This window comes from Lygodium microphyllum, chromosome 24 (assembly GCF_053477565.2).
Source record: "Lygodium microphyllum isolate KBCC chromosome 24, Lygodium_microphyllum_v1.1.10, whole genome shotgun sequence".
NCBI lineage: Eukaryota > Viridiplantae > Streptophyta > Polypodiopsida > Schizaeales > Lygodiaceae > Lygodium > Lygodium microphyllum.
This window is the reverse complement of record NC_141158.1, coordinates 135,348,957-135,364,412: the sequence shown is the minus strand read 5'-3', so window position 1 is coordinate 135,364,412 and position 15,456 is coordinate 135,348,957. Positions and strand designations below refer to the sequence as shown.

Here is a 15,456-nt window from a genome sequence, read left to right as displayed (position 1 = left end):
CCTAAAATGTCTCTGTGTCCAGCCTGCTGTACCACAAGTACAGACTCAACCATGAGCTGACTAATCTGCTAACAAAAATGTTGCAGACATTTTCACCAAGGCACTACCATGCGAGATGTTTGAGGCTTTTCAAAAGTCCTTTAACTTATTATCCTTTGGTGATTGATCATCCTTGTACTCCATCACATTGGCATTGTAGGGGGGTGTAAGAATTTATTAATTTTGGGTAGTGCCCATATAATTTGTGTGGTGTGGACACTTTAGTGTGTGTGTACTTAGTGTCTTCACATTTAAAAGAAATCACACTAGGGACTAGAGTTAGTTAGCTTAACTCTAGTCAATTGGTGGAGGGTTGGTTAGGTCAACCCTTGACCTAACTTAGGTTGTGCCTCCATAGTCACACTAGGGACTAGAGTTAGTTAGCTTAACTCTAGTCAATTGGTGGAGGGTTGGTTAGGTCAACCCTTGACCTAACTTAGGTTGTGCCTCCATTCTATCTTTTAGCTTAACTCTAGTCAATTGGTGGAGGGTTGGTTGGGTCAACCCTTGACCTAGCTTAGGTTGTACCTCCACTCTATCTTTTAGTTCAGCAAGTACACTCTACTCTTTTGCTTCAGCTCATTCACTGTCTTGTTTCTCTCTCCTCCATAGTTGATTCTGATTTTTCACATGCCAATGATGCCAAAGAAGGTATCTAGGATTGGGACTGCTGTGGAATAGAGAGTAGGCAGCTACCAGTTGTGACCTTCCTATGATTTGTAGAAGAGGGTTGGGAAGGAGGGATATCACAAATAATCTCCTTGATGCTCAGATGGGGATTTGTGTCCATGGAGTCATACAAGGGAGTAGGGATGTGGAGCTCATTTGGAGCCATGGATAGCCAGCAACTATTGTATCATAGGGGAGTGGGCTGTGGAGATGAGGGTTCCAACAATGGCCGGCTCTTTGGATCTTTTTAGTGGTCTTGAGGTGTTCAAGTAGCTTTGCACATGACCATGAAAAATGCAGATAACTTGAATTTACTAAAATTCTTGGCAAGGAGAGCCTCCAAGTGTAGCATGTGAAATCCTAAGGCATTCAGGCATTTGCTGCAGCACACTGATCCCTCAAGATCTAGAAACACTGGTGTACTGGTTGGTCTTTGCTTTGTTGATGATCTTTGTTAGTCCATTCAGTTTTGTATGGAGAAGGTTCTGGTGTTCAAAATGCTCAAATGCTGTTCTATAAACGTAGCAGGACTTGCGCGGATGTTTTACTTGTTGGATGAGGATATCATAGTAGCTTTCCAACAGTTAAGCAACTTTGGACCATGTGGTCTAATAATCAGATATGGATGTATATCAAGGCTCCACAAATTTTTTGAAGCTTTTGTGATCAAAGTTTTAATTTTCAAAGTTAAATGAATTCTAGCAGGGAATGTGAATGTTTCTGATGGATCTGGACATTTGTGTAGGGCATCTGAAGATGGTGAGAATTAGTGTGCTGAATGGTGCTCTCAAGAATCTCTATAATGCTGAGAAGCAGGCGAAGCTCTCTTCGAAAGTGACTGCTAAGTTTCTTACAGTCATGCAAAAGTTTGGTAAGTACATGCTGCCATGAATGTATAGACAAGGTTCGTTTCCATATTTATCCGTACATTCCCTCGGTTGTGATGATACATTTAGCCCTGTATGCTGTTTGAGCTTGAGCAGTAACGGGAGCTTTTCTAAAGTATGTATCAAGACGTGTGCTGGACTTCTCTTTCTTCCCTGCTCTCCCTCTTCTTGTGATTGCCCTCTTATGTTATAGGTTCTAGATTTTGGTTCAAATATGTAGTTATTGAGATTCTATGGATGCATTATTGATGTAACTAAGCTGTGAAAACAACAACAAACACACATTGTGAATTACCTTTCCAAAGCCTTTTCAAAATTATTTATAGAAAGTCATTTGTCTGTGCTTTTGTAGATGGCAGGGGATTTACAACATCTTCACACACAACCCAAGGCTTGCTATCCCAACTTCACCGTTTGCCAACCAACATAGAGCGAGTCAACATCAGTTTGCTTGAAAGAGGGTGTACTTTTCTCGGTTCAGGTTTGTGGAATCTATATTTAAACTGATGTGTACCATTATTGAAAAGCAAGAAAGTTTTGAATTTAGGAAGGCGATTCAAACAATATAAATGCAGTGTTTTCCAAATATGTGTACAATGTTGTAACAATGGTTACAGCTGAACCAATTTGTAAAGTGTGTCACTGTACATGTGATTTGTTAGACTCGTGAGAAATTGACAGGCAGTGAATAAGTTTTCAAGGAACTGATGACAAATCAAACATGCTTTTATGATCAGAAGTGTAGCAATGAGCTTTCATCTCCATTTTGTGAGATGAATTATTTAAGTTTTTAATTGTCCATGTAGTGGAAGTCAGAGCACTCCGCTCATCCTACTAGGCAGCCTATTCTTTCGTTGATTTTATGCCTACTTGTACATCTGTCCATAGGTATATCCAAATTGCCTTGACTCATTGGATGTCTGAGCTTGTCACAAACTTGTCACTCTTAGCTTTCAAAGAACTTAGGATACCAACTTAAAACTGACTGTGATGTGAGACTGAGGGTAAGGAAACAGCTTAGCATATGGGGCTCTAAATCCTGCATCTTTGTGGATGAATACACCCTGCAGTAGCTTGTTTAACTGTACTGAACACCACCGACCCTTGCTTGAGAATTGAGTCTCAGAGCTGAGCTGCACACCACCTACTGTGACATGATGTGGACTTATATTGAACTGGTGAGCAGATCATGCAATCATATCCACGTGGTACTGTTTAGAGGATATCTGGCATGGACAGAATGCCAAAATGCAGCTAGAACAGCACAACCTTAAGCTGAATCCACAGAGCAAGGCTGGATACAGAAAAAAGACAACTGCTCTTGGCCCAGTTACACATAGCAGCCAGTGATCAAAACACAGCAACTAAGGCTTCCAAACTGCATGTACAGGAACTACAGCCAATATGGTTTGCTTTGGAACTAAGGCTTCCAAACAGCATGTACAGGAACTACAACCAATATGGTTTACTTTGTTACTGAAGTCATTAATTGTGCATTGTACTTCTTTTTGACCATGGATGATTGTTCAAGATATATGTGGGAGAATTTATTAAAGCATAAATCTGACACCTTCACATACTTCTCTAATGTGGCGTGTCTTGTACAAAATTAGACTGGTCATTGTATCAGAACCATGAGGAGTAATAACAGTAAGTTTACAAACTCCCACGAGTTTTCCAAGTTCTTGCATGAGCACAGTATCTCCTGCTAGCTCACCTCCACCAACTCCTCTTCTCAATAGAATGAAGTCGATGAGTGTAGGAATTGGATTGTGATGAACGTGGCACACTCTATGCTTTTTGTTGTAGATCTTCCCAAGTGCCTATGGACTGAGGCTGTTAACACATTAGTGTATATTCTTAATCGGTGCTCCATTGCGGGGGTCTCTCAAAAGACCCCCTTCCCCCTTCGAGGCATTCTATAACCAGCCTTCCTTCCGTGGAAGGGTGGTAAATCCCTGATTACAACTCAATTACAGGAGCAAACAATAAATGCAAATCTGAAAAATACAAATTTACCTACTGTTCTTGGACTATGCACACTTGATTGGCCCCAAAATTGGTGTCCCTTTCGGTATTTCTTCAGCTTTATTGAAGGAAAAGTTGATTTACAATGGGAATCTCCCGATCCCCTTCATAATCCAAACTCCCCTTGCTGTCCAAAGTGACCAGCAAGTCTTCAATCTGATTTGCTCCTTGATTCAGGCACTTAATTGGCCTTCACCCACTTCATGGACGATGGAAGTACCCCAAATTCAATGGCTGGCAAGTCCTCCACCTGAATTTAGCTGAAAATCACATTCTGCCTTGAAAAATCCAAGTCTTGGAGCTTCCAATTTTTGGCACGCTTCTTGAGGCTGCTGCTTAGCCCTAATTTTTGCTGTAAATTAGGGTTTACAGCAAAGAAATTTGCAATTTCTTAGCCTCCGAGGGCCCAAATGCTGAGATCTTTGGCGCAAGACTATGAAATGGCTGGGAGACGAGAAAGAAAGCTGTAGAGAGAGAAAATTCAGAGTTTTGTCTCGAAGAATGACTGAAAATCAGTCAAATGCAATTGCTGCCCTGCCACAACAGCTTGTAGATGCAAAGAATTGAAGAAAATCAATCATTTATTGCTGTTGCCTTGTCTCAACAGCGTGTAGATGCTGTCACCTGTTGTTGATTAGTCTTCTCCTGCCCTTGGCTGCCTCAGAAGGTCCTCCAATGGCTGCAAATCGGACCAGTAGTATCTCCTCCCTCTCTCTTACAAGTTGAATACACTAAAAGTGCCTCTCTCCAGCCTCTAAAGACGTTTTTCAGTCTTGCATGGCATTTTTGACAAGTGGCAGCTTTCCCAAATGGTTTTTCCAGCATTAGCCATAATTAAATATTAATTTTCAGTCTTTAAATATTGAAAATTAATCTAATAATTATTTCGATATCCTGAAAAATAATCTGACTGGCTAATAATTAAATTGGCTAGCCATCTTCCACTCTCGAGTGTCTGTGTGTCATCTTTGACTATCAGATTGGCGTTAGGTACCATTAAACGCCACTTCTCTAGTGTCACCAACTGACACTTATGGCCAAATGAATGACCTAGGCCAACAATTGACATCAGATATCACCATGTATTTGTGCAACATAACTTATAGCAACTTTTGTCTTTGGCATCTTGTGATTTTTTGGAGTCCGGGGCTCGTAAATTTACTCTAACCCCAGTTGCACCTCAAATGTGCAACATTTACTTAATCAGGTGATTAAAAATTAATCCACATGTCAAGTGAGGTTTCAAAAATACATGTCCTCATGACACATTCTTTGGCACTTGGCCTCTTATCTTCCACTTTAGAGTCTTCAGGTGTTGTGTCTATATGCACTCTCCTGATGATAAGATAGGATAGCTCGATTCTTGAGCTAATGACTTGATTTTTGTAGGATACTTCTTTGAGGTGAAAGCCTATTGCTTGTTCAATCCTTGGATGAAAAAGGTGCTTACTCAAAGAATGTAGTTTTTGACGAGAGGGATATAGTGCTGCCCATTGCTCTAGCCTTTGAGCCGGTTCCTCAATATACTTTATGAGAGATAGTGTCATTTGAGCCAGGTCTACTATTGTCAGAGTGTAGTGAATGCAAAAGTGTATGACTGGATTGAAAGAAAATGAACACGAGAGAAGAGGGAGAGAGAAAAGAGACTGTAGAATGCCGAAATCTGCTGTTGATGAATGCTGAAATGAAGAAGGCATCTAGATGTATACATAAGTTGTTGAATGTATCTCCATGAGGTGATCTCTCTCTCTTCTTGAAAAACCAAGCGAATGATGACCGGGGCAGGCTGCCTATAAATAGACAAGAAAATATGTACAAAATAATCAGGTTGGTGAGTTAGAAACTGACCAATCGTTGATCAAAAAGCAATCGCTGAATAGCATAATGCATAAAATGCTGCACAAAAAATGTGGCTACCATGTGGCATCCTGCATAGCCTGTCTAGCCTGCCCAAGTACCTAGAAATGTTGGAAATGACATGTAGGTTGCTTAGAATTGTTTGACCTTAAAATATAGAAAATGCGTAATTGTGTTCGAGAGTACTGACTGTACAATAGTAAACTGCCAATGCCTATCCCACAGATGAATAAATCTCTAACATCCCCTCTTAGATCTTGGACGGGGCATAAGGCTTAGGGATCTGGAGTGCTAGCGAAGAATAGCTTGAGGAAGAGTTTTCATAAACAAGTTTGCCAAGTTATCCTCCGTCTTGCAATATACCACATCAATGGTCTCATCTAAGATCTTCTTCCGAATGAAATGGTACTGTAGCTCAATGTGCTTCAACCTAGCATGGAACATAGGATTGTGTGCCAAAGCAATGCAACTCTCATTGTTGCAATGTAGCGTAGTAGAACCTATCTAAGGACAACCAAAGACGGCTTATATCTGTCATCTCTCATGATCTAAAAAGAACCAAAGACGGCTCATATCTGTCATCTCTCATGGATTGCCTTCTTTGTTTGCTTGACCTTTGGGCATAATCACTTGTCAAGGTTAGATTATCCACATAAAGCATGCACAATGCGTGCCCTCCAAGTGAGGTGTGGACATACAATTGGGGATTAAGAGGAACATTGATATCCTAATTTCCCTTGGAGGAACAAGTCTATCTTCTCGTTCCAAGCACATGGAGCTTGTTTGAGGCCATAAAGGCTCTTCTTTAACCTATACACCTTGCCATTGAATGAGGAAAAGCTAGGAGGCTCCTTAACATAGATCTCCTCCTTCAAATCTCCATTAAGGAAGAGACTTCACATCAAGTTGATAAACTAGTGATCTCTTATGGCCGACTAAGGCAAGAACGACCCTAATGGTAACCATCCGAGCTGTAGGTGCAAAGGTATGATGGAAATCCACTCTTGGCTGTTGCATGAATCCTTTTGCAACAAGTCGCGCCTTGTGCTTATCGAGTGTGCCATCACTATGGTACTTGGTCTTAAAGACTCATTTGACGCTAATCACCTTCTTATGAGTGGGCTAGGGCATAAGACTCCAAGTGGCATTGCGTGCAATCGCATCCAACTCCTGCTCCATAGCCTTCTTCCAATGTTGTGATTGCAAAGTCTCCTTCATGGAGGTGGGCTCTGTATCTTGCATGGCATGAGACGTCAAACAATAGGTAGTATAAACAAGCTCGGCGGAGTGTGCCTGGTTCCTCCGAGATCGCCGTGGGCCATCCTACGGCTGCCACTTCTTAGGAGCTCCCTCAATCCCTACATCAAGAGTGTATCACATGCCCAACAAGGAGGGGCCAATACTCTGGTCGTTGCTTTGCCTTTGCCAAAGTCTCGGGAATATCCATCGGTGTTGGCTCAACGAGTGAATCTATCTCCTTCTCCATTGATGGTGGAGCCCCAGGAGGCATAGGTTCCAATGGTACTAGCTAAGATATCCAACTATCACTTGGATCTCCAAGTATGGGATGTTCAACACTTCCCTTTGTAGCTGGAAACTCAGCAAATCGAATATCTCGACTCGTGTATACCTCCCGTGAAACAGGATCATAAAGCCTATATCCCTGGGATTGCAAGCTATAACCTATGAATATGTGTTGTTTGTTGTAGCTGGAAACTCCACAAATCGAACATCTCGACTCGTGTATACCTCCCGTGAAACGGGATCATAAAGCCTATATCCCTGGGATTGCAAGCTATAACCTACGAATATGTGTTGTTTGGAAGCCGGCTCAAACTTATCCGTCTGTTTCTTCGAGATGTCTTGAAATAAGAAATATCTGGCTTTTGACCAAAGTAAGCCTCAAAAGGTATCTTATCAACCATGATTGACATAGGGGATTGATTAAGGATGTGGATAGTGGTGGCCACAACTTTGGCCCATAGACACTGAGGCATTTGCCGATGCTCCACCATAGTTCGTGCCATCTCTATCACATTGCGATTCTTCCACTCCAATATGCCATTCTCTCGAGGTGTGTTTGTATTGGCTAAGTCTTGGTGAATATCGCGATCCATACAAAACCTAGTTCTCCTCAAAGATCAACCAATTCTTAAAGTGTGAGAAAGCTTTAGACTTCGGTCCAAAAAGTACACCCAAAATCAACCAATTCTTAAAGTGTGAGAAAGTTTTAGATTTCAGCTCCAAAAAGTACGCCCAAGTCATCCTGCTAAAATATATCAACAATTAGGATAAAGTATAAACTCCCCTTAAGGGACTTCATCCTCATTGGTCCACATAAGTCCCTTGAAACAAGTGCGAAAGGTTGCTTAGCTCTTCTTGATGCTTTGTTGGGAATTGCAACTCTTATGTTGCTTGCCACGAATGCAAGACACACATGGTGGGTGGCTCATCCCAATCTTTGGCAATCCACGCACAAGATGACTATGAGTGGCCTTCCAAAAGCACTCGTAGTTGAGATGGCTATTTTGAGCATGCCATAGCTTGGTTTTGAGTTTGAGAAGAGAGAAGTATAGGTTGGTGAAGTTTGCATCTTGTAGACTCCATTCTCCTCATGACTTGCACAAAGAACTTGTCGAGAATCTCCATCAAGAACTCGAAAAGAGTCCTTATGAAACTCGACCATAAGACCAAGAGCATAAATCTTTCTCACTGAAAGAAGATGATGTGCCAATTACGACACATAGAGAACATTTGATGCGTGGGCACCACCTTACCCATTCGAAATTGGCTGCATATTACCTTTGCCTTTGATAAGGACCAAAGAGACGTCACCTATGAGAATTTGCCCATGCATCAGATGCATTGGGACAATACCATTTGAAGGAGTCATGTGGTGGGAAGCACCACTATTTGCAATCCACTCACGAGACTGTGGGGCTATCATTGCGATTGGCTACAGCAGTGGCTGTTGGAGGAATATCCTCTACCACCTCCAAAGGAGGAAGGTGGCCTATGAAGGAGTAGCCATCGCTTGTGAGTTCTTTGTAGTCTTCTCCTTCTTGGTGTCCGTCTTGTCCTTGTTGGGGAAACCATTCTTCCAATGACCTGTCTTGCCATAGATGTGGCAAGTAGAATCCTTGGCTTTGTTCTATTTGGACTTCTCGTCCTTCTTCTTTTTTTCTTCTTGTTGTTGTTTTCCCCTTTCTATTGGGAAGATTGACCGGTCAAAGCCTTTGAGTTGGGAGTGTTTTCACCTTTGAGTTGTTCCTCTTGGTCCAAGACCATTGGAACTAAATCCTCCCACTTAGGGTTCTTGGTCTACCTTGAAGCAATAGGGTTATCGCCATGTCCTCCGAGGTAATCACCTTCCGTGCATTTTGGACCTGCATCTTCAATTGATGAAGCTTATTGACATGCTTCCACATGGAAGAAAACTTGGATGGATTCAACATCTACATCTGTACCTCCATAGGCACCTGTTTCATAACTATCATTCGATTGTACAAGTGGTCTAATTCCAGCTATATCTCTCGAGTAGTTGTCAAATGCTCGATGTGAGCTATAAGAGCTGGAGTGCAAGAGAGAAAGAGGAAGGAGCGGATGTAGGCATTCAGTTTATCGCAATGTGCTTGTACCTTGGTCCTTGACCAACTCAGCTTTCTCATCCATAGAAAGCTTGGAGGCATCATGAGTTATAGGATAGTCCATAGCCTCGGTCATGAGCTTTGCCAAATCATAGGACTGTAGAATGGCAAGCATTATTATCCGCCAAATGTAGTGATTCTCCCCATTGAGCTTCTGATCGGAAGGAAGAGCTGGTAACATGGGGACCTTAGGGTCCATAATTGCTTGAAACTGCATGTTGATCTCAGAAGACATTGTCACCTGAATAACCTGCACAAAAACAAGGGTAGTCCCCTCTGACTATGCAAACAGAGCCTACGAGGTCTTCCTTTCTCATCTCAAACCTGTTTCAACTGCCCATGGATTGTCGAATGTATCTCCACGAGCTGATCTCTCTCTCACCTAAAAGACCAAGTGAATGATGACTAGGGCAGGCTGCCTATATATAGGCCCAAAAAACACACACAAAGTAATCAGATCAGCCAGTAAAAAATGGTTGATTGCTGCCCAAAAAGAAATTTCTGAATAAAAGTATGCATAAAATTTTGTGCTATAAATTTGGCTGCCATGTGGCGCCCTACATAACTTGTCTAGCCTGCCCGACTATTCAGAAAATGCTGGAAATGGCCTGTAGACTGTATAGAGCTGTTCGACCTCAAAATAGGAAATGCGTAACTGTGCCCGAGATTACTAATTGTACAACAATAAAGTGCCAATGCCTATCAAGCGGATGAATAAATTTCTAACAACTACCTACGCCTAGCACACTTGTTGAGTCTTCCGCACCTGGGCCTTCTCCTAGAGACTTGTTACCTTGTTGGTATTGGTAAACCATGCAGGATTCAGGGGTCCTTTCATTGGATTCCATCCTAGAGGACCCAAGAAGATCTGCTCGGCTTGCACCTACCAACTCATTTGTGTTTGTCTTTACGGTAACTCATTTTGAGTTGGAGAGTTTGCGAGAGGCTCTAAAGCATTCGGAGTGACATGCGACATGGAAAAGGAGCTTGAAAGCATTGGCTGGAATGAAACTTGGATCTTGATGGATTGTCCAGGCCACAAGAAGGTCATTGGGACTAAGTAGATCTTTAGGACTTAAATGAAAATTGATGAAACTTTGGATAAATACAAGGCTCGCCTTGTAGTGCAAGATTTTCATCCACAGCAAGGTCAACACCATTTTGCTTGTTTTTTGCACTAGCTACTCACTATGGTTGTTTGATCTATTAGATAGACATCAAAAGCACCATTTTGAATGGTTATTTGGAGGAGGAAGTCTATTTGGAGTAGCCTCGTGGATTCTCTTGCAGACCGTTAAGGATAAGGTCTTTTGGTTGCGGAAAGTTCTTTATGAGTTTATGAGTTGAAGTAAGTATCCGGAACATGGTTTCATAGAATGGACGAGTTGCTTCGGACTCACGGCTTCCAATCTACCTCTCATGACCTGAATTTGTACGTCAAACTCACTTTAGAGGGGCTCAACTGTATCTTATTGTACATTGATGATTTACTTATTACATGCTCAGATTGTGCTACTATTGCAAATATAAAGGCCCAGGTTAGTTCTACATTTGAGATGATTGAGATATCCTATTTTTTGGGGATAGAGGTAGTTAGATCTAGGGATTCCATTTTTATGTTTTAGCAAAACTATATACTAGCTATTTGAACAATTTTGCACTAATCAGATATGGCATGTGGCTACACCTCTAGATCCAATTGTCAAACTAGCTAAAGATTCCCATGGTTGGTCCTTTGGTGAGCACACATACGGATCTATCATAGGAAATTACTCAATATCTTTTCTTGGTTAGAATTCAATGCACCTAAAATGTCACGTTGGATTGCTTGTTTGAGTGTGTTGAGATATGTTTGGTGTATCTATTCTTGTGGACTCATGATAATGGTTTGGATTTGTAGGGTTATACTAATTCCGAATGGATAGAAGATCTTGACACTTGGTGCTCCCATGGCGGTTACATCCACTCTTTGGGCACGCTTGCCATTTCATGGTCAAGCTATTAGCAAGAGACAATGGTTGCTTCAACTGTTGAGGCAGAGTATTGGATACTCTTCAATGGCATCGCAAACATTGTGTACTTGAGGAGCTTGCTTGCGGCACTTCATTTCCCATGTGCGACATTAACCATCATCTTTTGCAATAACAAGAGTGCCATCACACTAGTTGGTAACCCCATTATTAGTTCGTGGACAAGGTACATTGGCATAAATTATCACTTCGCTAGAGAGCAGGTTGAGCTAGATACCATCTGCCTAGAGTTTGTGCCATCATTAGAAAACTTTACAGACATCTTGACCAAGTTGGTCAACAGAGTGATTCTTCAGAACTTGCTATGACGGGTCAGCACGGGTATTCCCTCCCCTTCTACTTTAGATTGATGGAGAGATGGGATTCCCTTTGGCTTACCCTTGCACCTTGAGAAGGGGCAGTCTTATTCTCTTGGTGGTGACAAGATTTTGTTTATAGTTTGCTTCATTGACATTATTCTTTTTGTATATTGTATCATTATCCACATCATCAAGATGACTATGATTGTAAAAGGGCTCTTGGGAAAGTGAATAATTCCCCTATAAGGCCAGTGTCCAAGTGGCACTATTGCATAGGATTTTTCATGAGCATGACATCTTGCATTGCTCTTTGCATTTCCCCATGCATCCGTATTCTATTTTTGTAAACATGAATCTATGCACATTTATCCCTTCTTGGTCAAAGAGTGGTCGGCTCTCGATCCACCATATTCGCAACAGTTCCTAGGTAGTCTCCTAGGGTAGTCTCTTTGCTTGCATTACCATATATCCCCCCATATTTTCCTCATCATCGACACCCATCGGTGGTCCGGATAGCTTGTTTGTTTTGTGTGGTGTTGGATTTCACCATCCCTTTTATTCTCCCTAGGGAGACGTATTACTTAATAGGATGAAAACTGTTATTCAAAACATTCATCCCCCGAAAAAAGGAGGAAAAAAAGTTCAATGTGGTTCCATTTGCCTTTGCAGATGTTGGTAGGCAAATGGGTAGTGGATGAGTGTCCTTTGTTTGATGCCTTGGCATCTTTGGGGTGATCATTGGGGCTTCCTTGGTAAGATAACCATTACCTATATAGTCTTGGTAGGTTATTGGGCAGTTGACGAGCATCCTTTGCCCAATGCATGTTTGCTTTGGGGTGGGACACCTTGGGGTGAAATGAAAATTGGGCTTGAGCTATCTTGACAGTTCCTAGCTCCAGTTTGGGCTTGAGAGGGCGCATTGAGCTAAAAGATGCATTACTAATTAATTAGCTCTTAATTACAGTCCCAAAACTCAAAAAGAAACACGATCCTAGAGAGTGTTTGTGTCCCATAAGCCAAACCCTAATTTGGGAGGACCCATCCACCTATAAATAGACAGGTTACCCACCACTCAGCCCGTCTTGTTTTGTAGATTGTTGGCACCTTGTCTTTTCTGTCCACACCCCCACATCTAGAGGATATCTCAGTTCAAGCTGCAGTCTACCGGCTGGCACCTACATCGAGCCCTTCTACTGCTGGCAACTGCTGATCAACCTGCATCTACGTGCTGGCTTACTGCTGTCCACCTTCTCCATCCTGTTCACTCTGTTCAACACCCTGTCTGGCTGCATTCACTGCTGCAGAAGCTTCATCCGCCTGTGGTTTACATCCACAAGCAGTTGTCTACTGCTGACATAATCATTAACTGCTGCGTTTGCTAGTTTTCCCTGTCGTACAGCCCACCATGTCATCATCTACTGTAGCGTTTTGGTCTACAGCTATCGTTCACTCCTTTCCTGATAGAATTCCACGGTTTGCTGCCAGTTTGACACTGATCCAGCTCCATACTGCTGTGTTTGCCGCTGCTATACATATCCCTATACATATCCAGGGATTGTCTGCTACGTTTTGGGATCCGTTAAGCACAACACACTCTCCAGCTCATCTTCTCTGCCTCGGTCCTAGAGAAATGGGAGTTTGGGGGTCAGTATCTTACCTTGGCATAGTGTGTTTACGGCATTGAGCATCGTATATATTCAACATTTATTCTTTCATTATCTTCTTCAATGTTCATTGTCTTTGAGTTGCCCTAACCCTGACTATTTGTAGACGAATATTTCTTTAAACTTTTGGCCTTGGATGAAGTAGGATATCCACAAGTATATGAAGCATTGTTCTGCATGCTGGACTTCTGAGTTGATACTTGCAAGCTGGCAGGAGCCAGATTTTGCTCTTGCTTCTAGAGCTAACTTGAGAGGACCTCTCTTGGGATTCATGTGTGGTGGGCTTGCCTAGAGTATGCCCAAGAGTAGGCACACCCAACATAATTTTATCTCCACAATTGTGGACAGGTCAGGCAAGCAGGTTCACTTGATCCTTATAACTCACATATAGATGCTCAACGAGTATTTGTTTGCTAATCGAGGATGCCTTCAAGTTACATGGCTTGCCTCAATGAATTGTGTCCAACAGTGTTAACAAGTTTGCTAGTATCTTTGGGGATTTGGAATTTGAAATCGAATGGCTGGTGGAATTAGAGCCTCCCTAGATTCATTCTTGGGTTTGTAGTGTGCTGTAGACTTAGTTTCTCCTTTTATTTGAGTGTCATTGAATTGATCTCTCTGCTGTTAAGAATATTCAAACTGATGCTGATTGCAACTTCCAAAAGTCGTAGTTTACTCGTGCTGTGTGCTGCTTGATACACGAATGTTGTTGGTTAACTTCCATGTTTGCAAACAGGTCGACAGGTCACAGAGTTATTGCGTCCTTATGGCCTTCAGAACAGTCTACGATTTATATCCTCTACCCCAGGTATTTTGCTATTTCCTTGGAGTCTTTGTTACCTACAAAAAATTTCACGGGCAGATGAGCTATTTCTTGGTGGTTATGATGTAACTGGCAACAACTGCTCTAGTCAACTGTGCCATCTGATTTGATAAAATGTTATCTTGACTTTAAAAAGCTGCAAAATACTTGTAGGAAAAATTAGCTTATTCACATTAGTTAAAAAACTGGTTATTATGTGCATACTGCTTAATTGATAATGTCAGAAACAGTGCTAAAATATGAATTTGCGGAAAGACTGCATAAAGCAAAGCATTTATAGGCTAACTGTTTTGGAGCTGATCTTGCGAGATGCTTTCATCTAAGATCAAGAAAGGGTGGGCATTGGTTTCACACTTTTAGGCTTGCTATCTTGGCCTTTGGTTTTATGTGTTTCTTTATTATTTGTGAAGCAGCAAATTATTAGAGTTGGATTTTTTTTTTCTTCCCTTTGAAACGTTATTCTGGAGGATATAAAAAGAAGTCTAGAGAGGATTGTCAAATGTGAAAAGGCATATCTTGTTTGACAGTATATTTTCAGCAGTTATTAGTTTTCATTATCTTTATTGTCTTGTGGGTATCTAGCATATTGGCAGCGTGGAGTAGTTCAATGAGAAGATTGTAGTGGTTGTACTATTGTGCAAGGGTGTTTGTTTTAATGCAGCAATTCAGCATCAAGAAATTGGTATGCCTTCATTGTCACCTACCATGACACAGGTGAGCTGCAAAAATTGACTGTTTCCTTCTTGTTATTATCTACAATATCATCTTGGCCTACAAAGTCTGTGCCTTTGGAGAGTCAAATTTGTATGTTTCTTTACAGGGGAATATTGCCAAATGGCACAAAAAGGAGGGCGATCAAGTTGCTCCAGGAGATGTGCTATGTGAAATTGAAACTGTACGCCAATCTAGTTGTCTCCTTGTGCATTGCCTTTGTTGTTGGTTATCATCTCTGTATTTTGCATCCATATTCTTACAAAAGCTAGGATAAATGATGAGTGCTTGTTGACACTTGTGCCAAGCTTTGCCTCTTTAACTTGCTTTGACTTTGCTATGGAGCTCATAAAAATCTTGGTGAGCATAGAATAAGACCAATTTCATAGGACCCTGAAGATATTTATCCAGGGCATGCGTAATTCTATGTTACATTGTATTGCCTTTCAAGGACAAGTTTAGTTGTAAATCTCAAACTACTAAATTCATAGGAAATAAAACTGCCTGAAAGAAGAAGATGGATTTTTTGTTTTAAAAAATGCAAATAAGACTCATTAAAACAGCACATGCGCACCCCCATAATCCCACCTAACAGTTAAAATGCCAAAATGACTAGAAATTTATGTAATTGGTGCCAAATAAACCTTTAAAGGGGGTAACTTGGGCTTCTAGGTCGACCGCTCTGTTGTGTAGACACATGGTATGACATATATTGGGGTTGGGGATTTTTTTTCTCTTGTTTTTTTGGTTGGGGGAAGGGTGAGGGGTTAAGGAGGAGAGTGGAAATAGATACATTGATGGG

The 15,456-nt window shown here is 41.6% G+C and overlaps 1 protein-coding gene across 2 annotated transcripts in view; it reads left to right on the top strand.

Annotated features, from left to right (window-relative positions):
• Positions 1 to 15,456, top strand: part of LOC148015695 (dihydrolipoyllysine-residue acetyltransferase component 2 of pyruvate dehydrogenase complex, mitochondrial-like) — a 67,134-nt gene that overhangs the window by 23,209 nt on the left and 28,469 nt on the right. For both annotated transcript variants that reach the window (XM_087665715.1, XM_087665713.1), the window contains exons 2-6: positions 1,454 to 1,579; positions 1,948 to 2,076; positions 13,857 to 13,928; positions 14,605 to 14,657; positions 14,764 to 14,838. In XM_087665715.1, coding sequence (XP_087521841.1) covers positions 1,465 to 1,579; positions 1,948 to 2,076; positions 13,857 to 13,928; positions 14,605 to 14,657; positions 14,764 to 14,838 — 444 coding nt within the window. In that variant the 5' untranslated portion in view covers positions 1,454 to 1,464. The remainder of the gene's footprint in view (positions 1 to 1,453; positions 1,580 to 1,947; positions 2,077 to 13,856; positions 13,929 to 14,604; positions 14,658 to 14,763; positions 14,839 to 15,456) is intronic.